The following is a 24,406-nucleotide window of genomic DNA, read 5'->3' as shown; positions in this document are numbered from 1 at the left end:
AGACGAAAGATTGTAAACAGGGTTGGTGTGTCACTGGGCTGTGTCTTGTAGTCTTAAAGTGTGGAATCCAATTTTGGAGTGAATACATCTAAATCTCAAACACACCTAGCATATAATGAGGATAAATAGATGAGTAAATATAGAAAAAAGAAGAAGAAAGAATAACCGGTTTAATTTAGCCGATCTAGAGTTGCATGTGTAAATGCATTGACTAAATATTTATTTACACAAAATATAATTTGCTATAATGAAGCCGTACAGTAAATAATTGAGGAAAACAATACAGTACGTTGATTTTATTCTGATAATTGCTTTGGAGCGCCACCTGCTGTACAATAGCTGTAAAGTGCAGCATATTAACCAGATATGGGAAGTAACAAAGTACAAATAGCCTACTTAATTACTGTAATAAAGTTGATTTTTCTAGTAATAGTACTTTACTTCACTATTCAGAAATTTCTGACAACTTCAAAGAAAAACACTTTTTAGTAACTTTTTTTATTACTTAAAAAAAAAAAACGTTTCAAAAGGTTGAAAACGCTTGTTGAAAAGGTTTGTTTTCAAAGGTTTCAAAAAATCTTTTGAAATAAAAAAAATCCCCAAAAAGGTTTGCGTCATTGATGAGTACTTGATGAGGACTCTCCTATACTCTACTGTACTATTTTTTACTCTGCTCTGTTTTAATCTATTCTGGTTTAGGCTTCTCTGTTCTCCTCTCTCAGCTATCAAGCCAATTCAAACCCAGATAACTGCAGCTACACTCAAACAAAACAGCAGAAATACCATGTGGAGCAGTCTCTGTGATGTCATGGGTTTGTCTGGTTCATTTCCACTCCTCTCCTCCAAAAAAATGTCATCTCCACATATCTGGGCTCTGACTAAACATCAGACCACAGATTAATACAACTATTAAAACACCAGACTGTCCCTCTGTCTGGCCCCTCCCGCTCAGGGGTCAGGGGTCAGGGGGATGGGCTTGTGCAGCTGTTTTCTCAGGGGTCCACGGAGGTGCAGTCTAATTGAAATGCCAGTTGTTGTCTGATGTGAATCATTGCCAGCCATGCACGCCTGTGCCAGCCACCCGGGGCGCTTATGACAGCCACTCTGAGACAGACGCTGCAGTTATTCCTCATGAGAGGTGGAGAATCTGACCCCTGGCAGCTGGGTTGTTATTGGCTGGCAACAGGCTTGCTATTTGTATTTCAAATGACAGGACAGCACACTCTTACACACACATGCGTGTTGGCAAAAGTTTATTACATGGCTAAGGTTGATACATTTATTTCTCACAGCATAGATACAATATCCCAGTCATTGACTGGGAGATTGTAAATATGGTATGTTAAACAAATCTATGAATTCATAATAAAAACTGATTGCACTCAAAACCATACATAAAAAACAAATGTGCTGTAAAAATCATCTGACATGAAACTAATATAATGTTGGGTCAGATGGCTGAGCGGTTAGGGAGTCGGGCTATTAATCAGAAGGTTGTTGGTTCAATTCCCAGCCGTGCCAAATGACGTTGTGTCCTTGGGCAAGGCACTTCACCCTACTTGCCTCTGGGGGGAATGTCCCTGTACTTACTGGATAAGAGCGTCTGCTAAATGACTAAATGTAAATGTAAATATGACCATAGCTGTCAAATAAAGAGTAGTACCAATTTCCACCGTAGGGTGGCAGTATACAGTGGGACCCCGACGGTACTTGTCTGTGTAAGTTGAACAGATCGCACTAGAGGTTTTCTGGCTGAGGGTAACACTGTTAACCCTTGTGTTATCTTCGGGTCATTCTGACCCATCAGTCATTGTGACCCACCGTCGTATTGCGACAACTTTACCGCATACCAAAACAAAGTGAATCATTTTCTTTTAACCGTTGGGCTGTCTCAGACCCCCCACATTGCGATGGTTAAAAGAAAATTATTTTTATTTGTTTTTGTATTGGGTAAAATTGGGTAAACACAACGATGGTTCGTTATGAACCTTTGGGTCATATGACCCGAAGGCAGCACAAGGGTTAAGATAACTTCACCTTAGTGATATCGTTGACGTCAGCATGAGTATGTGCCAAGGGTAAGTTTGGTCTGCATCGTTTATCTGTGCCTTAGTTCCAGTCTGGCAGCCAGGATCTAACAGACAACCCGGCAGGCTAACACTGAGGGCTTTCCAGGCGTTTATCATCTCAAGGTAAGCCTGTCAGACCGGATGGACTGTGGGGGTGTCTAGACCGATAAGGTAGATGTGAAAGAACTCTGTTGCTGTTGGTGTGAAAAGGACCGGAGTAGGAATTCTGAGCAGTAAAAGATCACAGAAACAAACGTAAGAAAGTAAGAATGTTGTGTATGTACATGTACAGCCCTGATCATAACTGAGTAATACTTTTTCTTTTTCATATAAAAAGGTTAAAAAAAATACCACAAACACATGTATAAATATTGTCAATATAGAAAAAATATTTAAAACATATTAAAAAACAGTATAAGAAAAATGTCAGGTCGTCGTAATTCTGGCACGAAAACAGCTTTTGTTCGAATGCTCTGAGCGGCAGTTTCAAAATGAATGTTGTCGGGAAAAATCAGTTAGGCTCACGACACATGTAGTCTGGTTCCTTGGAACAGGTGTGGAGTACAACAGCAAGATGATGGACGCTCTGGATAAGAGAGTCTGCTAAATGAATAAATGTAAGAGGGCTGGAAGGAGTCAGAGCCCCAGGTGGGTGTGTGTCCCCCCCCTCATCCCTCCTCCTCCCCCTCCCACACATATGTGGACGGCTATGAAGTTCAACCAGACCTCGGATTGGCTCCTTCCACATCCTCAATGGTGTCAGGCAGATGCTTATTGGCTGTCTCAGGCAGTAGCAGGGTCAGCCCGGCGCCCAGCAGGGTGAACAGGCCGAAGAGCACCATGGGTGCGCTCTTACTGAAGGTCCTCAGGAGGTAAATGACGGGGGCTAAGACTCCTCCGGCCCGCGCACACATGGAGCCCATCCCAATCCCATTCTGCCTGCGTCGGAGCCAGAGAATAGACCGTTACAGCCAAGCCAAGCTCCACTCTCACTGTTACAGCAGGGTTCTGGAACTGAAACCAGACTGAGGGTTCGCCTCACAACAGCCCTGAACAATGAACCACAGATGTTCAGCTATGCAGCTATGGGAACTTTTTTTCTGATGTTCCGTTCTGAAATGACCGTAGATGTTCCTGGATAACCCTGGGCACAGCGACGAGACTTTGGATTCTAGATCTGGGTGGATCCATGCTCACCTGATGACCGTTGGAAACACCTCAGCAGAATAGATGTAAACTATGGACAGGGACGCGGTGATTCCGAACTTGCCGACCATAGCCAGGATGGTTCTGATGATGGAAAGTTCTGGGAAAAGAAGAACATTTGTGACCCGATCTGTCTGGGCTGAGTAGCATCTGCAAGTCAACCGTCTTGTGGATCCGTCCCCATAAACAGAGCTAAGAGCTAAGAGTAGTACACCAGTAAACAACTTGTTCAACTTGTGTCACCTGTTCAGTCTCTATGGAAAGGGAGGAGTGTCCCTAAGGCTGTTGACCTTGAGGGTAGAGATCTAAAAACCCAGTTTCACATGTCACGCTCAGTACCATCAGGGATGAAAATGGTCAGCAGGCAAGCGACACCCCCAACTGCCAGGAAGGCCATCTGGGATATCTTGCGGGAGCGGTTGAGGGTGAACAGAGTGATGGTGCGGGCGGGCATCTCCACCAGGCCGAAGATGAGCTGGGTGAGGTAGATGTTCATTCCAAAGTCAGAGATGTTGAGAGACAGACCGTAATATACCATCACGTTGACAAACCTGTAAACACAGAGAGGCGGGGTGGAGAGGTGTCAGGAACCAGGTGAAGAATTCCGAGTGATTTATGTGGAACGGCTGGTGAAACAGTTCCCGACATGAAATAGCTTGTCCAAAAAAGCAACGGAAGAGTTAATGTCCTGCTGCTACCGTTAACGGGGCGGGGGAGGACCTGGATGTTGTCGTCCTCTGTTTCTGCTACCGTGCAGGTTTGACACACCCACACACACGCACTGTACACACTCTGAGACAGAGGAGATGTTGTAATGGTAAAAACAGGAAATGAGAAAAATATGTCTAAGGAGAAGGAGAAGCCACAGAGTAATTGAATCCCATCAATTACTCGGTTTAAGACTGAAACTACTTCAACACTGTAACATACTCAGAGCTGGGAGAATCTTCTAGAGGATAACATTTCCTTTTCCAATATACTCTTACTGTACTGCCCACCTATCAATGCTGTCATTCAAATAATTTACACAATAACGTAGAAGATTGTGTGGCAGATTCCCAAGTCACACCCTAAGATACATATTTCTTCCACAACCAATTGCACATGTACAAACTTATTTGGTGCGTTTGCACTGTTGAGTCAATCTCGCCTTGCAAAGTGCAGTAAATGACAGGGAATGGACTGTAGTCCGTTACAACAGATATGTAAACAATTGTTTTGTCTCCCACTGATAAGCTGCCAAATGCCAGCAGGGAGGAAGACTAGGAGAGATTTGTCCTGACAGGGTCATAGTGAGGAAAATGGCTTCCCCCTCAGAGAATGAATGTTAACCACAGCTGGCAATTTCATTGCGTCTGAGAGACAGTGGTAGACACTCACCACAGGTAGAAAATGATCAATGAATGCCTCCTCATTTTAGGAGTGCGGACCAAGTCAATCACCGTGTGTTTTTTCTTGTCCTCCAGCTTCAGCTTGTCTTTGTATCCCTGAAGAGTTAACAGATCAGAACATGAGAGACTAACACAGACGCAGCCCTCAAAGAACATAATCACATCTACACAAGCACATCTGCATAAGCCATACAACCAGTTTCACCAAATGAAATATTTGAAGGATAATTTTCAAAGCACAAGGAGCATATGGGCAACCATGCTGTGTGTAGGCCCTTTGAGTTGGGTGTTGTTACGCAACAGTTCTGACTGAAGTGATCTCTTTTCACCAGACTTATCTCCTCATCATCCTGCAGGGGTTTTCCATTCATTAGAGCAGCCTTGCGGATCAGGTCCATGGCTTCCTCATTCTTGTCATTGGCCATTAACCAACGGGCCGACTTTGGCAACACCCTAGGAATTTAGAAGAGAGGTGTTCCAATGGGCGGCACATAAACAAGTATGTATGACCTGGAGCGTCCATGGGAACTAGCGACAAACACAAGCCTACCGCGAGGTTGGAAAGAGGCTACAGTAACAACAGTGGAGGGCGAGTGTTAATGAGGTGCCACTGTGAGCACGTGCCAGTGGGGTTCATATGTCAAGAGGCCAGGGTCGGCTCCAAGGGGGGCAATGCCCCCCCAAATGGTATGCTGTGCCCCCTCGAAAAATTATTTTGTTAAAGTAAATAAGAAATACTGACATTGGCTGTATATTAAATATCAAGATGGCTACACTTTCCTGCAGAATATGCAGGTCTGCTCTTATTTTGACTCTCATACATGCTTTGTAAATGCGTGCCCCCCCCTTGTGAAAAAAAAGCCCCCCCATTTAATTAGTTCTGGAGCCGAGTCTGCAAGAGTCTGCTGTTGCTGTTAACACCATTTGCATTGCCCTGGATTCAAACCGAAGGGTCCTCATCTCTATTCCCTCCGCCGTGTTTCCAGGGGTTTAGGCTAGGCTGAGCGCCCCGGCATCGGACTCACCAGATGTAGAAGATGAACAGGAAGCCTGGTGCTGAGATGGCCAGCTGGAGTTTGCGCCAGTCTCGTATAAGGTACGCCAGCCCTGCCAGGATAATGTAACCAAACCCGAAGAAGTAGTCTGTGATGACACCGGCCAGCATCCGATGCTTCGATCCTGTCCACTCTGTGCCTGCGAGGTCCACAGACAACGCATAAACTAGAGTTTCAACAGAGCAAGAAAAGGCTAGACTACTCTACGATCAGATTATTAATTTGAGAGGAATTGGGGATAGGCGAAAGAATGTGGAAAGAATGTGTGTCTGTCATTAGGACAGACCTAAAACAAACGCGTTCATGATGACAGCTGAAATAGTGGTCCCGACCACAAAGCGCAGGATGACGTAGATGTAGAAATTCGGCGCGAAAGCTGCACCGATCCCGAAGGTCGTCTGAATCGCCAAGCCAACCAAAATGATGGGCCTGCGACCGTACCTGAAACGAGAAACACAGTCACAGCCCTTTCAAACACAGTCACAGCCCCTTCAAACACAGTCACAGCCCCTTCAAACACAGTCACAGCCCCTTCAAACACAGTCACAGCCCCTTCAAACACAGTCACAGCCCCTTCAAACACAGTCACAGCCCTTTCAAACACAGTCACAGACCCTTCAAACACAGTCACAGCCCCTTCAAACACAGTCACAGCCCTTTCAAATCTGCAGATCCTCTTCAGTCAACTTCACTTATAGGCCTTCTGCTACGTTCAGAGTTTTGTTTGTCCAGACCAAGACATATGCTGCAAATTAGACTGGGTCTGAATAATCCCCAGTGTTAAAATAATTCAAATACTTTTGACTTGGCTGGTAAACAAGAGGGCAATTGAAATAAAATCACTGCCATCGCCTATAAATAATAATGAAGGAGACAGCTTCCAAAGCTAAAATTCTGCAGAGACGTTTTTCCCTGAATTATTCAACTTGCGGTGTGACTCCTGAAACTAAGAAAAACTTTTTAGGAATAAAGGTTGGAGATGTTTTAATGTTTTCTAACTCACTTGTCTGCCAGGGCGCCAAACACCACAGCCCCTATCAGAAGACCAAACATGTAGATAGAGGCACCAATGTTGTTCAGATTGGCATTGTCACACACCAGGTCCCACTGTAAAGAGGAAACAAACAAATCAACTGATTTACTTTCAACCCACATACTGGAAAAGTCCAATTATTTCCTTCGCGTTTACTGTTCCATGGCATTTTACTTGGCGGTAGGTTGCATTTTATAGCAATATAAATGCATATATAAAGGCTATTTATTATCTTTAAAAAGGCTATGCTACATATTCATTTGCTGAGAAAGTCTATCTGCTTCTTTGTTGATACCCTAAAGCTGATCTATTGAAGTCTTGTTGAAAGTAGTTATGAACATGATATGGTATTGGGGCTCAGAATAGGATTGGACTGTCTAGGATTGTGAATACTGTCAAGCTGGGAAAATCTTTCGTAAACAGAGACAACTGAATGAAATATTATGTCTCTGCAGATTGTGTGGGATCGTTCATATTCCCTTTTTGTTGAACTTGACAGTTTCGTCTTTGGAAGGAGGAACAGTCCTTACAGTTACAATTTATTTGAAGAATTCCTATATGAACTTCAGGCCCAGAGTGAAGAATATTAACCTGCACTTTGATAACTGGTTTGATAACTCTTATCTTACTATTGTGTTGATACTATGTACGTATGTTGTGAGTGCGTGTCCCGAGTTATGCGTTCAGGTGGCTGAGCAGTTAGGGAATCGGGCTAGTAATCAGAAGGTTGCCGGATCAATTCCTGGCCATGCCAAATGACGTTGTGTCCTTGGGCAAGGCACTTCACCCTACTTGCCTCGGGGGGAATGTCCCTGTACTTACTGTAAGTCGCTCTGGATAAGAGTGTCTGCTAAATGTAATGTAAATGTTTTGATAAGTTCTTTGTTGTGGTAAAATGTATACTCTATGGAACGTAGGGAAGCCAAAGGACACATTTACAGAACTGGTTAATTTTTACCTTTCCTTATCTTCTTCATACAGTAGTTCATGACTGTCAATACTTGGTTAATACATTTCTATACATTTCCACACTTGTTTCCTTGTGCCTTCATAGCTGACTTAAAGGGCTCTCACCTTGAACAGTGAGGCTTACAGTGAGGACATGGTCCCAAACTAGTGTTTGTGTGTCAAAACAAACTATGACCCAGCCAATGGGGTTGTTGTTGTTTCAGAGGGCTCGTCTTATGGCCAAGGGAGGCAGTTCTGTGGCCCTTCGTAATAATTCAGTGACACGAGGCCCCTCCCAGGTTGTTTGCTCTCTCATAACCTAACGTGGCAGAAGAGGGCTGTACAGACCAGCAGCAGAGGCCTAGAAAGGATGCCTGCACCACAGGAGGCCATATTTCCACCCTCTCTGCCGGCAACCTTGGCTAGTCTCAGATATCTCTACAGCAGGCTGTTACATGGCTGCCACAGTCCAGCAGGGTTAGAAAGACCTCCAACTGCCAATCTGCCAAGCAGCCTTCACCTCATTTCCTGTGAGAATCTGGAACAGAGGATATCCACCGCTCTGAAGACCAGGCAGACGGAGAGAGGTGAAAAATGGGCTATGACTAACGGACAACTTACCTCGGTTGCCACAGTACTGTGGAAAATCTCCTTGCTGAACTCCCATCCCCCCTGGCAGCCTGTGGCGGCCTGGCTGGTGATGAGAGCCAAGGCCTCGCTGGCGTTCAGCTGTGGGGAGCCACGGCCGGGGCCAGGGGCCGAGCAGGCCAGGTCAGCACCAGGGTCGGCCACCAGACTTAAGTTGAAACTCAAAGCAGCGTGGCTGGAGGGCCACTCGGAGCGACAGAGATGCGGGGGCACAGCCCCTGTGAAGACCGATACCAGCATGTGGAACGCCAGCAGGATCTGGGGCAGACAAATCCATACGTACAGGATCTTCTGGAACTTCCCAAAGCCTCCGATCTGAGCAAGGATTTCGTCAAAGTTCATGCTCCACCTCTTTCTGGCCGCTCCTCCTGTGTTTGCCCTGTCTACTGTGCCTCCTCAGGTACAGGAGGTCACACTGAGCTACCAGATGCAGCAGAAGGGTAGACGTCTGCGTGGACAGAGATCAACCCAGACGCCTCATAGAGAAGCTCAGGATTGAAACAGGCTGTTTTTAATGAGTTGTGTCGAGTCTCCCTGTTCAGATGCACTCACACCTGGGGTGTAGCTTGAACGCGGGCTGAAGCTGTCTGTAGTCAAGTGGCAAACTCCCAGCGGCAGGGTAATATAACCATGCTCAAAGGGGAGGGGCCTAGATACTAGGGAGGCGTTTTCCCTCAGAGGGAGGAGCTGCTTTTGTGATGGCTGAGAGACAGCGCTTGTCTCTCTCTCTACCTCCCTCCCTCTCCCCTTGTCTCTCTCTCTCTCTCTCTCTCTCTCTCTCTCTCTCTCTCTGTGTGAATGAGAGGCAGTTTGTTTGTGCATTCGATGTAGTGTTTTTTTCAACTAAGGCTAGATGTTATTCAAAAACTATACCGTGCAAGGACAACAACAACAAGTTTTCAATGAATCCAATTAATCGATTCAATTAAAGTTTCAGATTGTAAAAGACCAGACTGTGTATGTGTGTACATGTGCTTACATGTTTGGAAAATATACCCGGTTTATCTATCTATCTATCTATCTTAAATGTTTCACTGCCTTTGGACAAAACTCACAGTAGGAGAACTGCTAAACGTAAAGACATGCAAATTCCTGTCCGGCCTCCTGTACTTCATCTGCCATGGGATGCCAAGAGTCAAGAGTCAGCTAGCAGCCGTCTCCACAAACAGGAGATAATGGATTTAGTATTAATTCCCCCTCGCTCCAATGAAAGCCCTCTCGCTCTCTGTCCACTCCGTAATTACTCCCATAATCCTCAGATCGTTTTCCTTTGTTATCGTTTCATCTTTCCCCTGTTGGTGTCCGGTGTCTTTTCACCCGGGTGAACCTCGCCACATCCCAGCAGATATCCCAATCACAACCCCTTCCACAGAACAGCACCGAGCCTCCAGTGCTCACCGGAGATGATTGACACTGTGCATTCTTTCGATAGGGTGTGGGGCCCCAATGCACTGTTCCCACACTCAGCAGGGAAGAATACATTCACCTTCTGAGAATATGATATAACATACAGTACATCCCCTTTCCATTAAAGGGTTAGTATGACATCACAGGCTGAATAAAAGTCTGAAAGTGGAGACTGTGCTGCTTCTGATCCTGTTCATTGTTCACATGTGAGTCACTGAAAACTCTTCGAAAGCTGCTCTGCAGTTGTGGACACTGATGGGAAAAATCGCATGGATGCCAGTGATAGACGAAAGGAGATTATGGAAGTTTCTTTCTAAAGTACAACAAACATAATTTGTTATGGATGTAAATGAACCAAGATGAAAAATTATGGTTTCAAATTAAAAACAAAGCAAACAAACCTTTTTTAAAGGGTAATTCCCAACTAAATGATCATTGTAATCACTGCTACTATTTGTAAAGAAAAAGCAATTGAATGATAATTACAGGGTTGCCTTGGTTTATTTTCACTCCCTGCCTTTTATTAGATGAAAATATCCTTCACACAACACACTCTGTCTCCATTTTCATTTACTCAGCAAACAAAAGATTTTGGGATGCATGAGCAGGAAAGTGATGTGCTTAACCGCTTGACATGACATATGTCACATTCAGAATCACTGAGAGGCCCTTGAGTCAAGGTTTGAACTTGAATCAGTCAGGAAGTGAAAAATATTAAAAAAAAATGTTTTCTTGACTGGGGATTTGTAAACCAAGACGATGCCGGGGCACTGTTCACTAACACTCAACACCTCAGATCACTCGTGTTGATAGAAATACAGTAGATCACCATCTTTCTGGGTCACAACGACAAGCTAACTGAGCTGGACACCACAAGCGGAGGAGTGATGTCACTCAAACACACACAGAAAAGAGAAAAAAGTGTCTCACAGTTTGGCAGAGGCACTATTTTTATAGTGAGGGCATGTTGACTGAAGTGCTACAGATCAGACAGTCTAAATCAGAGGGTGGAGTGCACTGGGTACGGCCTGCCAGTCCTGCCCAGGGTTGGGCACTGAGGCGGGGGGAGAGATTTCTCTGTGGTAGACCGTGCCATTCTGAACCAACACGTAGATGCAAAGAGCTCGGCTGGGTGCTAAGAGGAGAGAACACTGACCCCTGCTATCTAGTTGAGCTGCTGAGACTGTGAAACATGGCAGTCTCTCTGATAGACACGATCCAACCGAAACACTTTAAAATAAGAACTTTTTTGATCAAATGAGATATGCGGATTAAATTAAGAAGGTGCGGGAGGGAGAGAGTGTGTGTGAGAGAGAGAGAGAGAGAGAGAGAGAGAGATAAATAAAGAAAGATAAAGAGAGAGACAGATGAGAGTATCAAACTGCAGCAGCATGTTATAGCTGTTTTGGGATTAATTAGCCTGGAAACAGTCCCCACTCCTCCTAGTTGCAGTAATTGAAGAAGTTTGTGGCAAGGATGTGGAATAAAGAAGGAAATTCCATTAACGTGACCCAAGTGGAAAGCAGCATATGTTAGACTTCCCAAAGCTTATCCCAATGCTTAGACTGGTTAATAGACCACTGGATCAAGCTTCCAAACACTGGGATGGATGTGAAAAGTAAGTAAGCGAAGAAAGCGGGTTTGTGTGTGCGTCAGAGTTTGTGTGTTTGTGTGTGCGTCAGAGTTTGTGTGTTTGTATGTGTGTCAGGCAGGTCATCAAGTACCGCTAGTTAGTCTTGTGGATAAGTTTGCATCCCAGTGTGGGAGGATTGGGGGGGAAGGTACTAATGGGTGACACAATGACACCGGTTACACCAAGAGATTTTGTTCTTCGACACAAAAGTTTTAAAAGTCTGATCCAAGTTGAATGGCCTTATTCATTCTTACCTAGGATTTTGTTAGACAGTATGTGGGGTGGTCACATTTATAAATGATATAGCGGTACTCATTTTAAATTGATATTCCTCGATCACATAATCATCAATGTTAAAACATTTACCAGACGCTCTTATCCTGAGCGACTTACAGTAAGTAAGGGACATTCCCCCCGAGGCAAGTAGGGTGAAGTGCCTTGCCCAAGGACACAGCGTCATTTGACATGGCCGGGAATCGAGCTGGCAACCTTCAGATGACTAGCTCGATTCCCTAACCGCTCGGCCACCTGACTCCAGCTAAACACTTACATAATTCACCTTTCTATCCTTTCATAAACCTCGTTTATGAAGACTCACCTGAATCCCTTCATTTAATTACCGCACTTAACGGGATGATTTGGTATGTTTACTTCTTCTATAGAGGCAGTCACCGGGAAAACATTTTTCTTTGGTGATGCACCATGAAAAGGTGGGAGAAGTGTATTTTATTGACGTGCGGTGTGTAGTCCTGGAATGTCCCTGTGGGTTCACCTGCCTGTGGGGGAAGGTTCGCGAGGACAGCTGGGAATGGCGAGATGTGTTGTGCACGCGCCCTGATGGAGTGTTATAACTCCAGGGTGTTTAACTGCGCTTATTTAACATCCACTTTACAGCTTCTGTTGTAAAGACTTAAGAAAAGAATTACTCCAACTGTCAAGTCATCAATCATATAAAGGTCAGAAAGCAATAATAGAAAACACGATTTGAGCTCGAGCATTTTAACCGAATCTTGCACGTGTTTTATTGTTATGGTTGTGTAAGAGAAATTAGGTACAAATATTCTCAACGTTACCTGTATTATTTGTTGTCGTACCTTCAGACAACCTGCAGAAGACAAATACAAGCTATGGCATACAAGCGACAACCACTTGTGCAAATGATATACATAATGATCAGCCGAGGTAAACCTTAGACTATGAAGGCATCAAAGACTTCGAATAATATCATTTATTTATTTGAAACTGCATAATAATTTGAGTGGTGTTAGTGTTAGCCACTCATTTTCACAAAACCAATTATTTAAAACGGAGTGCAACTTATGAAACGAGTCGTCAGTCACTACAGCGGGGATGCGCACCCCCTAGTGGAATAAACTCAACACTTTATGCAACAAGCAAATACATACTGTTAAGTGTTACGAAACTAGATGCGTGGTTTACTGTTTCAATGACCTGATAGGCTATATTTGGCACATGGTGACGTGAATGGAGTCCTAAGAAACGCACTTTCATGAAAACTGTACGAGTTTGTGTATGATTGATAATGGATGATACATTTAACGAATTTATTGAATTTTTGAATGTATTCAAAGCAGATGTTTAAAAAAAAATCCTAACACGGCGTTATTAACGTCGTCGTAATGACCTCACATTTTCGTACTGTTGTTTAATATAAGAAAGGTATTACAAGACAGGAGGAAGGGAGTCGAAATGTTGTGCCGTCAAATTTGCGTGTATACGATGTGAATGCACTGAGGGGTGGTTTAGCTTTCCATAGGCCTAGTCCTGCCTTCATTTTAAAACCATTTGAGTTCTGCACCAGACTCCAAACAGCTTACTTTCCACAGATACCCTCCTTGTGTAAGTCACACATAAGGTGCTTGTGTAACGCTCTTACTTTCACCAAGACTAAAAGTCAGCTTGTCACTCGATCCCAGGATCGGTCTACTCGGTGTCGGTTCATCTTTACGCTCAATCAGTCCCCCGTCCCCCTCCCCCGCCTCAATAGTTTTCACAGTTATTTTAGTTTAAGTTACCTGGAACCCCAAAAGAGTCCAAGAAATTAGACCGCCGAGATTGAGACATGAAGGATATCCGCCATGGTTGTCAGGAGGGTGACTGGGACTGCATCAATACAGATGATGGCCTGTAGCATGATTCCCTTCAGACCTTATAACACAGTATGAGTAGGTGGGAGGGAAGGAGGGAGCTGGGCTTGAGAGGAGGGGAGGAACGGGGGAGGTGATTTTATCACCTCTCAGATTGAAATGCAAAACAGGTCTTAGCCTTCACACAAATCATTGTCTTACTCTGACATTAAAGCAAAACAGACCGTTTTTTGGGGCGCGCATTATCTAATAGTCCGCTAGGATGCGTTTTGATTTACCAGGGATGTTGTTTTAGAGGTATCCAAGAGAAAATGTGCCATAGGATTTAGGCTACAGCTCTGTCCTTCTGAGTGTTAATGCATCTCTGCTCTGAGACCTGAAGGCACTACACAGGCTCAGAGTGGGACCTCTCTACCCAGTGTAAATAGGGAAGGAATGTGAACTCAAATATAATGTGCTCCACCAAAACTGGGACATGCTCAACAACACCAATTAGGTTAAAACACCACACACATTCATGAGAAGGGAGTACAACTTCTCATGACCACTCAACACAAACTGTATTTATCAAACATACCCTACTGTACATATTGCCAAACAAGAATATGGCAAACAGTTTATCAAGCTTTGACTATCACTAAGTTGCTATTAGAAAATTAGCCACATACATGATTACATATGAAATTATTATCTGGATCTAAGAATGCTTGGTGAGTCCACAGACTTAACAAGTAGAGTAGGCTTGGGTCTGGGACAACGCCAGCGTTTATGAAGACAAATATGTCTCCTTTGGATCAGTGAGCCACAGAAAGGTGTGTTTGGAGAGGAGACAGAGGGTGGCTTTGTGCCTCTCTCCTGCAGGTCTGCTCCCTCCATCTCACTCCCCCCATGCTCATTCCCATTCCTGTTCCCCCTTCCCTCAATCCCTCCTTCCCAGTCATCTGTCTCTCTGCTCCTGGAGCTCATACAAACCTGATTACTTATAAGATGCTATCACTACTCTGCCAATCCCTCCTGGTCTTCCTAGCGCAGCAGGTAAGTGCCTCGGCTTTCCTCTCTCGCCTCACAATAACAAGACAAGCTGAGCTTCCAACTTCTCTGACAGGACAGACAGTTTGGTCTGTGACTCAACACCTACCTTCTGTGCAGAAGCTTGGAAAAGAGTGTTGAAGACATGCCCTGGAGATAGACAGTAGCGAGCCAAGTCTTAGTGTGTAGTGTGTCAGTTTTACAGAGATTCCTCGTTTGAGTTGGATTTGAAATGGTTAAGGAAAATGTAACAGTAGTCTTTTTTTTCTGTTTTCAACACTAGGGTTTGTTTTACATTTAGTCATTTAGCAGACGCTCTTATCCAGAGCGACTTACAGTAAGTACAGGGACATTGTCCCCGAGGCAAGTAGGGTGAAGTGCCTTGCCCAAGGACACAACGTCAATTGGCACGGCCGGGAATCGAACCAACAACCTTCTGATTAATAGCCCGACTCCCTAACCGCTCAGCCATCTGACTCCCGTTTTGAATGCATGCTTCTGTGGGTGGAACATTTTTTAGGCTTATACAGGGTGGGGTGTAGTAGTGGTGAAATAAAAAAACGTAGCTGTTTTCTGTTCCCATTGAACACTAAGTTAAAGAGAGCATGGTGACCTGTGTCTCCAACGGTCTCAGTAGATCCGTTTTCACACTATAAAATGAGCTCATTCTGTAAACCTGACAGAAAGGCTTCAGATTTTTGGCATAACCCAGAGTGGTCCTGGGAAGCAGGGTAGTGTCAGGCAGGCCATGTGGACACAACTAACAGCACAAAGGGATTGCATCACAGCGCATACAAAAACTAAGTTGATATGTTTACTGCAATGATTTCAGGATAGAAGGGATAGTTCTTATGTGTGTTTTGTTTTGTAATTTGGGTGTTTTTCTTTTTGGGAATTTACAGTAAATGCCAACTATTTCTTCTGTACAGTACAAAGGAAGTAATTGTTGGCAGTCAATCTCAGGGGTTGAAAGCTTCACCTTGGTTTAAACGATATCCCTCACATTTTCAGAAAGTGTAGAACCAGTTATTAGCAATATACTGTAGCACATCACTTGGTTTCTGAGTTAATTTACCTCCTGACAAGACTCTAGATAGAGTATGTCTGATCACCAAGTCACTCTGACTGTTTACCTGATGTCTAGTGGGGAATGCTGCAAACTCTGGTCTCGGGCATTGTAGATCCAAGACCTGAAAGGACAATCACATAAATATATATTTAAAAAACAGTCTTGCCTCCTGTAAACCGCCCAGAAACCCTCATGTGTATTGTTACGGAAATTTGCATGAGAGATATTGTTCCTTTAACAAATGAAAGAGGTCATTTACTTTGATTTCATATTTATTTTACTGTGTTCCTGTGATATTAACACAGTATATCCCGCCACTCCAGTATCTCTGCAGGGCTCAGAACCACCATGGGCAGCTGCTGGCTCCGCGGGAGAGCAGGGCTGTTGTTGAGAGACGGCAGTTCTGCCACTGGCCCTGTAAGTGCCGGGCCAAGCCTCAATGCGCTCCGGGGGTCAGCTCCGTGCTGGACGGGTGCGGCTGCTGCAAGAGCTGCGCCCGTCAGGTCGGGGACGCGTGTAACGAGAGGGACGTCTGTGACCCACACAAGAGCATGTACTGCGACTTCTCGGCAGACAAGCCCCGCTTCGAGGTCGGAGTCTGCGCCTGTGAGTGATTCCTGTAACGTTTGCTGCTTTTGCACACAAAAGATAACATCTTCATGTAGGCCCTAGTTGACCGACTGAGCTTGGTAACGAATGGCGTGTTTTCACCGCAAAATACGTGCTGAGTCATACTTAAATCAATTTGTTATAAGCTATCGCCCGACTGCATAGCGAGTATTGGGATATGTACTAACCTGTAGCTAGATTCATATAACTGAACTGCACAGTAACTCATAATTTAATCAGCTATCAAAGGACATCAGAGGTTACACACTGTAATCCTAAAGCCTTGCTCTGAAAACCAGTATTACCACAAGAACACTATGAGCAGCACATGAAGCAGTCACACAACCCTGAGCTGATTACGATCTCTATCCTCTCCTCCTCTCAGACATGATGGCTGTGGGTTGTGACCTGAATGGAGCTCACTACGACAATGGCCAGGCCTTCCAGCCCAGCCCCTTGTACAAGTGCACATGCATCGCAGGAGCCATCGGCTGCACCCCTGCCTTCGTCCAGAAACCCGCTGGGCTCCAAGGCCCCGCTCCCCTGATGGGCAGCATGCCGACTGGGCTCCGCAGCTCCCAGGACCCCAGGAAGAACCAGCAGGATACAAGCTACATAGCCATGCCAGGTGTGTGTTTGTAGAGAAAAAACCCACAAGGAGAATCGCCAGCTTGTATGGCCTGGAATTCTAATTGCTGTCAAAGCTAAACTGAATGGGCGGAGGAGTGTGTTTGGTTATTTTGGTGGGGGAGCAGAAAGAAGGGGCACAGTGTGGCTGTATGTGGTCAGGAGATGGCTGGGTGGACCAGGTTTTGAACACCCATTGAGAGCACCCTATTCACTTTCAATCTAAAGCCCCAAAGGCCTCTTTCAAGTATGCTTTGATGTACAGTATTAAAAGTAGATGTTGCTTTACTTGGCTGGGCTTGCAGAATAAGACTCATGGTTGTAGGGAACCTGAGTAGATTGAGCTGCCAGTTTTTTTTATAGTGGTATTGGAGAGAAATTATATATGACTTCAATCACTGGTGCATTGAGAGAACATTGACAGGATAAAGCATCTACGCTTTCACATTCATAAAGAGGTTCTATTAAACCACCTTGGCATGTCTAAATATAATTTGACTGTGTGGATCAAATCATCTGTACGATCCTCAAACTATCCATCTGGACTGGTTGTGAGCGAGAGGTGCAGTGGCATGGCGTGACTTCGTACAGGCCCGGGCTTGGTCTGAGGTGCTGTGTGTTGACACGGTGCCATTTAACTGTAATACTGAAAGCTTACAGGGATCCTCCTTTAGCCTGGAAGAAGAACTGCCTGATCCAGACCACTCCATGGAGCCCCTGCTCCAAGACCTGCGGCCTGGGCATCTCGATCCGCGTCAACAACGACAACGGCAAGTGTGAGATGAGGAAGGACCGGCGTCTGTGTCTGCTGCGGCCGTGCCAGCAGAGCCAGCTGAAGGCCATGAAGGGGAAGGTGAGTGGAGCCGTTGTCGGTAGGATTCGCCAGCCGATCGCTAGGTTTTTGTTGGCGTGGCTGGGAGTGGTCGCGCTTGAGGAGTCGGGGGTGACGGGTTCGAATCCGGGCGCGGGCGAACATCGGCCGTGTGTACCTCCGACGGTGGTGACGTCTGTTATGTGAGCAGCCCTCGATCAGGGTGTTGACATGGGATCTGTTGAGATAACTTTAATGCAGAAGTGACTGCCATTGATATGCTGTCGGGTGGTGAAAAATAGAACAGGCTTAAGATGACTGTCATACTGGCAATACCCATCCACATGCATTTGATAACTGGAGAAGGTCCATGCATTTCAGTAAACGTGCAAAGGCAAAACAAATCCCTATGAAGAAGATATTTTAACACGGCTCGTTTTATTTTCCAGATTCCAAAAGGTAAGACGTGTCGGCCCAAGTTCCAGGCTAAGAAAGCAGAGAAGCTGACTCTGTCTGGCTGCACCAGCATCAGGAAGTACCGCCCCACCTACTGTGGCGTCTGCAAAGACAAGCGTTGCTGCGTCCCCAATAAGGCCAGCATGGTGACAGTCAGCTTCAGCTGCAAAGGGGGCACCAACGTTCGCTGGAAGATGCAGTGGATCACTTCCTGTGTGTGCCAGAAGAAATGCAACGACCCAGAGGACATGTTCTCAGAGCTGCGGTTCCTCTAGAACTCTCCGGGCTTGATCGATGCTTGATCCAAGCCTTAAGTAGACTAACCTGGGCCTGGCCTCAGGACCCCGGCGTCAGTAATGGAGGTCTGGAGAACTGGACCCGAGGCGTGGTTTGGTTGTCCTCCTGAATTATGCCAGTGTTCTCAGGCTGACAGTGTTCCAAGATGGAAAGTACAAAAAAAACATAGAACCTCAACGAAGTGTGTGCACAGAAAGATAATTAGGGAAGTGGAGTTAAGGGAGCTTGCTGGTACATTCAGTCTGAATGAAACACACAGATGAAATCTCAGAGACTGCTTCAGTCATATTTCACATTTTGGACGAGCAGGTAGTAGTATTAATAATTGTAATTGTGATATTTTGTCAATTGTCAGATAAGTCAGTTGTTCAAATTGTTAATGTTGTTATACAGATACTCTGAATTCCTGCATCCTCAAGAATCAACCTGTTTGATTGCATGAATACTCAGCAGCAACTTTACATGTATTTATTTTGACATAAATCCAAGTAAAACAATTTACAGTGAAAGGTAAGAAATAACCTTTGTAACTTATTAAAAAATAACCTGTACGAAAACACTTGTTTTATCAGTTATTTACAATTATACAATATCACAGTAGACAAACATACACAAACCCTACGTTCCACACAGCTCTCTCCTAACACGTGCGGAACAGCCCGGTCCTTCAAGAGGCCATTTTGAGTCTGGGGGTGTCCGGCGTCAGGTTCCCCTTGGTGGCGTCCAGCTGACAGTACTCCTCGATCAGAGAGCTGAGGGAGGCTACAGCCTCGGTGAAGCAGCCCTGCTCCACCCCATCCACCTGGAGGTAGTGGTGCAAGTGAGCCTGAAACAAACACCCCCCCCACCACCACTTCCTGTTAAAAAAAACCCACTTCCTGCCACGTGATCACACCGCCGCCTGACTACCTGCCCGGCACCAGGTGCGCTGGGAGTCGTGCTGGTGGAGGTACCTTCTTCCTGTAGAGCTTGGTGAAGCGTTCTCGGAGCTCCACGAAGGTAAGCTTCACACAGGTGTTGTTGGCCAGAGCCAGCAGGGAGTGCGAGTGGCCCACGGGGGGGACTGAGCACAGGCCTGTCTTCCAGCCCTCCTGGTTCCAGGAGACGAAGGGCAGCGTAGGCCTCAGTCTGGAACACATGACAGGGACCTACTCAGCGTAGGCCTCAGTCTGGAACACATGACAGGGACCTACTCAGCGTAGGCCTCAGTCTGGAACACATGACAGGGACCTACTCAGCGTAGGCCTCAGACTGGAACACATGACAGGGACCTAATCAGATGGTCCTTCTGGGTGAAGGTGATGTACAGTATAACAGATGCCAGCCTAAACCGGGAGGGCTGAAATCCTAAACTAACCCTGACCTTAACCCTGCTGTGAAGAATTCTACAAGCCGTTAATGTTTGTAGGATACTGTTGCCACCTGAGTCCATATACTTGCTCTACTGAGGAACATTTTTCCCCTTGATATAAACCACGGACACACACAGTCATGTGCTCTCAAACTGGCTCCTGTTTCTGTTGCTCTTGACAACATGCCATATGAATAAAAAAAACAAGGTCTGCACAGGAGAGAGGGGGAGTGGGCGAGGGAGTGGGTGAAAGGGGAGGAGAGGAGGCAGGAGCTCAATAGGCCAGTCATGATGAGTGTCTACTTAGCATACATGGCAGGCGTGGGTTGAATGGCTGCTCTGTGAGCCGGCGCTGCTGGGAAGGTCATCAGCGGGGCTGTGGGTGAACTGCCAGCACTAGCAACTCCCCTGACCCCGATCCCCCCCCACCCGCGACCCTCCCCCCCCCCCCACAACCCGGCCCAACCCTCCAAGTGATACGGGGGAAGAGGATGTACGGAGGAGTAGTGGAGGCGTCCGTTTTCTGACCTCTCGATGTTCCTGCGGAGGTCAGACACCTGCACGTCCCCGCGGACCAGGAGGGCGCAGGCCAGGTAGAGGCTGTGTCTGGGGTCAGCCTGGAGAAGCTGGTGGTCCTTACTGAAGGCGTCCGTGAACATCTGATCCAGCCTGGGCACATGCAGGAGACAAACAGGCGGATCAGAGGGATTAACATCCTGCCTTGCATGTACTTCCTGTCTGGACATGTCTGGACATGACTTCTTTGTTTGGATCGAATGTCGACTGGGTAGAAGGGAAAGGGAGTGTTGGCTCAGACGGTTAACCTGACGGTGCTTCATACTCTTAATCCTGACACGATAGATACTCAGATAACACGATTAGTGAGAGCTTTTAACACGATAGATACTCAGATACCACGATTAGTGAGAGCTTTTAAATCGAGACTGGGGTGATCCTTTTCATCCTGTGTTGTAGTCACGTACTATCAGGACAACTAGGCTTTGACAGATGTTAACTGCAGTCAACAAAGGACGTAGAGAGGGAGGTGGAGGGTCTCTGAACATTCCGTATTCCACCCCCAAGTTCCACAAAAGTCCAACCAAATACAGTGTCAAAACATAGCATTAGGGGACACACAGACAGACAGGCATGGAGAACACCAAGAAAGCAGAGCAAACAAAGCCAGCAGGCCAGACAGACAGACATGCAGGTCAGACAGACACAGGCAGATAGACAGGTAGGCAGGTCAGACAGACAGACATGCAGGTCAGACAGACAGACATGCAGGTCAGACAGACATGCAGGTCAGACAGACAGACAGACATGCAGGTCAGACAGACAGACAGGCAGGCAGACAGGCAGACAGACAGGCCAGACAGGCAGAACAGACCTTCTGGTGGGGATGTTGACATCAGACAGGGTGTACAGGGGGGTGAGGCTGGGCACCAGGTAGTGCAGACGAGGGAAGGGAACCAGGTTCATGGCTATCTCATTCAGATCCATGTTGAGGGATCCCTCAAAACGAGCTGAGCTACAAGAGGTAAGACACACAGACGCCGCTAGGAATCACACAGTGGGAGGGCAAACAGCCCTGGAACATAGAGAACACGTTAGGAATCACACAGTGGGAGGGCAAACAGCCCTGGAACATAGAGAACACGTTAGGAATCACACAGTGGGAGGGCAAACAGCCCTGGAACATAGAGAACATGTTCCCCGACTACGGCTGGGTGTGTTAAAACTAAAGCAACGAGCCTGGCTTGAAAATGTAAGGAGTAGAAAGTACAGATATTTGTGTAAAAGGTAAAATATTTTTTTTTCACACACACTCAAAGGAAAGGAAGGAGAGGACAGGACAGAGATAAGTTCTGCCACCAAACAGATTAACATCAATCCAGGGCCACAGATGGACGCTGTCTCTCGTACCTGGTGATGTTGAGGAGCAGGTTAGCCACGATGTTGTTCATGGCATCAAAGGGCTTTTCCGCCCCACTGACACCCCCCTGGCCAGAGATGAGAGTGCAGTCTTTCTTTATCAAAGAACCTGACCTGGCTCTGTGGCTCATGTGCTTGATCTTGTTAACAATGTCCACCAATGACTGCGGGGGGGGGGGGGGGGGAAGGAAAATAACAGACATTCAGATGAGAGTCAGAGGGAGAGAATCCATTTTAACGTCCTTGACAGGTTGTAAATCCTGTTATTCTTAGAGTGAATGACTAGAAGGCCGGGCGACAATGCCATAACGACTGCAACTACAGAGACACAGAGGCAAGCGCACGCCCAGTGTGCAAATTACGTTAAGGTTTGTGGGGGGTCTGACTCCAAAATACACGTCTGCGCTGTACTGGGTTCCTTTTACGCCCTGGAGAAGAAGTTGAACCCCCCCGATTGTCATTATATAATTCGCACACTGCGCACGCCTCCCTCGCTCTCTGACTGAAACCCGCACCTGATTCTCCACAGGCAAGACGCAGTCTGCGTGCTCGGTCAGCTCCTGCATGGCCAGGACGCTGTTGTAGGGGGAAGTGATGACATCATCCTCAGCGGAGGGGTACACCGAGGTGACGATGCGACACACCTCGGGGAACTCCTCCTCCAGGAGGTTCAGCACACGCGTGCCCAAGCCCGAGCCCGTCCCTGTGGAACCATCACCCACGTCAACACCACGCTTCCAGGAAGCCAGACTCTCAGGACAGAACAGGAAGGCCTAACGTCTGATCCGACAGGAGTCTGAACGGTAACTGAAATGTGAAGCGTGAGGGAACCAGGTGAGTGTAACCGATGTGGATTTTTTAAACTCACTCCTCAGGTATGAATATACAGCCCAGCGAAAAGCTAGCTTGTGTGTCTATGAAAGCTAGCTTTTCTCTGGCGTAGCTGCCAAGGAGTCACCCTCACGAGTCAGAGGACCCTGTACAAGTACGAGTGAGGGGAAAGACCCGTGAGGAAGCAAACTTGCGTCCAGCGCGACTCTCCCCTGTTACATTTACATTTTACATTTAGCAGACGCTCTTATCCAGAGCGACTTACAGTAAGTACAGGGACATTCCCCCCGAGGCAAGTAGGGTGAAGTGCCTTGCCCAAGGACACGTCATTTTTGCACGGCTGGGAATTGAACTGGCAACCTTCAGATTACTAGCCCGACTCCCTCACCGCTCAGCCATCTGACTCCTGTGGCAGGGTGTGGAACGGATCCTCACCTCCGCCCATGGAGTGAATGAGGAAGAAGCACTGAAGACAGTCACAATGCTCTGCTGCCTTCCTCAGCTGCTCCACGATCTGCTCCCTGTACGCTGTCCCGTACTTCATGTGTCCCACAGCCCTGGAGAGGTCAGTTACACCACGAGCACAGACACATATTAGGGATTTATCTTAAACATGCCGCACTCACAGACAACCTTTCACAGCCCCGTGGGTAACGTGAAAAAAAAAAAAAAGTTCTGAGACATGAAATAATCAAACACATAGTTTCATAATTGGCTCTCGAGACGCCCTACGGGCGGGCAGTCTCTCACCAGTTGTTGCCAGAGCCAGATACGTCGGTGATGAGCTGGGTGGTGTCGAACACCTCCCTCAAGGGCCCCTGGAGCAGCTCGTTCACCACACCCTCCTCCATGTCCACCAGGACGGCCTGTGGAGAAGGGAGGCCATGTCAGTGAACCGACACATCCTTACACGCACAAACACAGACACACAGTAACAAGCAGAATTATTCACACAGCCAAGTATTTATTATTTACCCGGGCTTTCAATGACTGGATCCTCCCGCCAGTGGTGTCACGGGCTCCGCTTTCACTCCTCCTAGAAAAACAGAAAGGAAACCGTCGATATCTGAGAAATGACTCAATTTGGGACCCGAAGCAGCCAAGTTTCACCACCATGATGTACTGTATTAGGGCGTGACGGACTTACCGTGAATCAACATTCCGAAAAAAGCTGCTCAGAGCTTCATCGTATATTCCTTTCTAAATCCGAGAAAACATTTGAGCGATGTTAGAGAGGCGTTTGATGAGGTGATAAACATGTCGTCTGGTAAGACGGACTCGCTTCCACACATTACCATTTACTGAGGGCATATACACCTCCAGCTGTCACTGGCCAACTTCATTAATGTAATGTCAGACACTATCATGTTATACTTACTTTATTGACATGGGAATGCTCCCTCAGTGCAAGATCCCAAAACCTGCAGCCTACTTGGTTACCGCACTGGCCAACTGAAAATGTTATAAATGAGAAAAGTTCTGAATTATGGGAACGTATGCCGCTTGCAAATGTGTCTTAGAATGAATATAATTTTGGGATACAACTGTGCATTGATTTATCAGCAAAAACAGAAAACAATAGTCTAACGTTAACTCATGCCTGGAGCCAAACAAGGAAGTAGCACGATCGTTCACTAGCCTACGGAACGTACTGTATCTGTTCAGTTCAGTTGCATGGCGAAGCACTCACCTTGAACAACCACTGACTGCGTCATTGTTGCAAACCAACACTGACGGTAACTTTTAGAAACTAAAGTTAGTCGTTAGTTTGTAGCTAGAAACAGCACACAGTAAAGTTTGAGATCCCGCGCCATGGCTGAAGCGTCACCGTACTCTGATTACGTTTTGCCATGGAAACGTACTAACGCGCGCGCGCAGAACACGCGCCATCCA

General features: G+C 46.4%; 4 protein-coding genes across 7 annotated transcripts in view; 2 read left to right on the top strand and 2 right to left on the bottom strand.

Moving 5' to 3' along the window:
- slc16a10 (solute carrier family 16 member 10) overlaps nucleotides 1–24,406 on the top strand; it is a 426,623-nt gene that overhangs the window by 108,969 nt on the left and 293,248 nt on the right. The window lies entirely within an intron of this gene.
- On the bottom strand, nucleotides 2,776–8,956 carry si:dkey-119m7.4 (uncharacterized protein LOC560629 homolog). Its single transcript, XM_062467542.1, has 9 exons — nucleotides 8,324–8,956; nucleotides 6,725–6,828; nucleotides 6,008–6,162; nucleotides 5,692–5,860; nucleotides 4,996–5,119; nucleotides 4,656–4,762; nucleotides 3,615–3,826; nucleotides 3,267–3,375; nucleotides 2,776–3,008 (listed from the first exon to the last, which is right to left on the bottom strand). The coding sequence occupies exons 1-9, from the start codon at nucleotides 8,690–8,692 to the stop codon at nucleotides 2,786–2,788; spliced, it is 1,572 nt and encodes a 523-aa protein (XP_062323526.1). The 5' UTR covers nucleotides 8,693–8,956; the 3' UTR covers nucleotides 2,776–2,785.
- Nucleotides 14,417–18,616, top strand: ccn6 (cellular communication network factor 6). Of its 2 annotated transcripts, none has more exons than XM_062468352.1 (5): nucleotides 14,417–14,533; nucleotides 15,920–16,202; nucleotides 16,591–16,833; nucleotides 17,507–17,685; nucleotides 18,093–18,616. In XM_062468352.1, the coding sequence occupies exons 1-5, from the start codon at nucleotides 14,486–14,488 to the stop codon at nucleotides 18,372–18,374; spliced, it is 1,035 nt and encodes a 344-aa protein (XP_062324336.1). In that variant the 5' UTR covers nucleotides 14,417–14,485; the 3' UTR covers nucleotides 18,375–18,616. The 2 variants fall into 2 exon arrangements, with proteins under 2 accessions (XP_062324336.1, XP_062324335.1); XM_062468351.1 differs by having other exon boundaries at nucleotides 17,486–17,685.
- Nucleotides 18,851–24,347, bottom strand: tube1 (tubulin, epsilon 1). Of its 3 annotated transcripts, XM_062468347.1 has the most exons (12): nucleotides 24,204–24,347; nucleotides 23,892–23,965; nucleotides 23,661–23,713; nucleotides 23,489–23,549; nucleotides 23,264–23,379; nucleotides 22,949–23,070; nucleotides 22,198–22,385; nucleotides 21,674–21,846; nucleotides 21,138–21,278; nucleotides 20,276–20,416; nucleotides 19,350–19,524; nucleotides 18,851–19,222 (listed from the first exon to the last, which is right to left on the bottom strand). In XM_062468347.1, exons 1-12 carry the CDS (start codon nucleotides 24,226–24,228, stop codon nucleotides 19,064–19,066), a joined length of 1,428 nt encoding a protein of 475 aa, XP_062324331.1. In that variant the 5' UTR covers nucleotides 24,229–24,347; the 3' UTR covers nucleotides 18,851–19,063. The 3 variants fall into 3 exon arrangements, with proteins under 3 accessions (XP_062324331.1, XP_062324334.1, XP_062324332.1); XM_062468350.1 differs by lacking the exon at nucleotides 18,851–19,222 and having other exon boundaries at nucleotides 19,437–19,565; XM_062468348.1 differs by lacking the exons at nucleotides 18,851–19,222; nucleotides 19,350–19,524 and adding an exon at nucleotides 19,551–19,606.

The sequence above is a fragment of the Osmerus eperlanus genome, chromosome 8 (assembly GCF_963692335.1).
Source record: "Osmerus eperlanus chromosome 8, fOsmEpe2.1, whole genome shotgun sequence".
Taxonomy (NCBI): domain Eukaryota; kingdom Metazoa; phylum Chordata; class Actinopteri; order Osmeriformes; family Osmeridae; genus Osmerus; species Osmerus eperlanus.
This window is presented reverse-complemented; position numbering and strand designations above follow the sequence as displayed.

What these genes read in the sequence shown, in the direction of transcription:
- si:dkey-119m7.4 (XM_062467542.1), bottom strand. Translation starts at nt 8,692, where the DNA reads ATGAACTTTGACGAAATCCTTGCTCAGATCGGAGGCTTTGGGAAGTTC. An exon ending in CATGAACGCGTTTGTTTTAG is followed by an intron (nt 5,861 to 6,007) that starts GTCTGTCCTAAT and finishes TGGACCTCGCAG; the next exon opens with GCACAGAGTGGACAGGATCG. An exon ending in ATGATGAGGAGATAAGTCTG is followed by an intron (nt 4,763 to 4,995) that starts GTGAAAAGAGAT and finishes TTAACTCTTCAG; the next exon opens with GGATACAAAGACAAGCTGAA.
- ccn6 (XM_062468351.1), top strand. Translation starts at nt 14,486, where the DNA reads ATGCTATCACTACTCTGCCAATCCCTCCTGGTCTTCCTAGCGCAGCAG. An exon ending in TGGTCTTCCTAGCGCAGCAG is followed by an intron (nt 14,534 to 15,919) that starts GTAAGTGCCTCG and finishes CCGCCACTCCAG; the next exon opens with TATCTCTGCAGGGCTCAGAA. An exon ending in AAGCTACATAGCCATGCCAG is followed by an intron (nt 16,834 to 17,485) that starts GTGTGTGTTTGT and finishes TAATACTGAAAG; the next exon opens with CTTACAGGGATCCTCCTTTA.
- tube1 (XM_062468347.1), bottom strand. Translation starts at nt 24,228, where the DNA reads ATGACGCAGTCAGTGGTTGTTCAAG. An exon ending in GTCAACATCCCCACCAGAAG is followed by an intron (nt 20,417 to 21,137) that starts GTCTGTTCTGCC and finishes GCATGTGCCCAG; the next exon opens with GCTGGATCAGATGTTCACGG. An exon ending in CTCCGCAGGAACATCGAGAG is followed by an intron (nt 19,525 to 20,275) that starts GTCAGAAAACGG and finishes CATGTGTTCCAG; the next exon opens with ACTGAGGCCTACGCTGCCCT.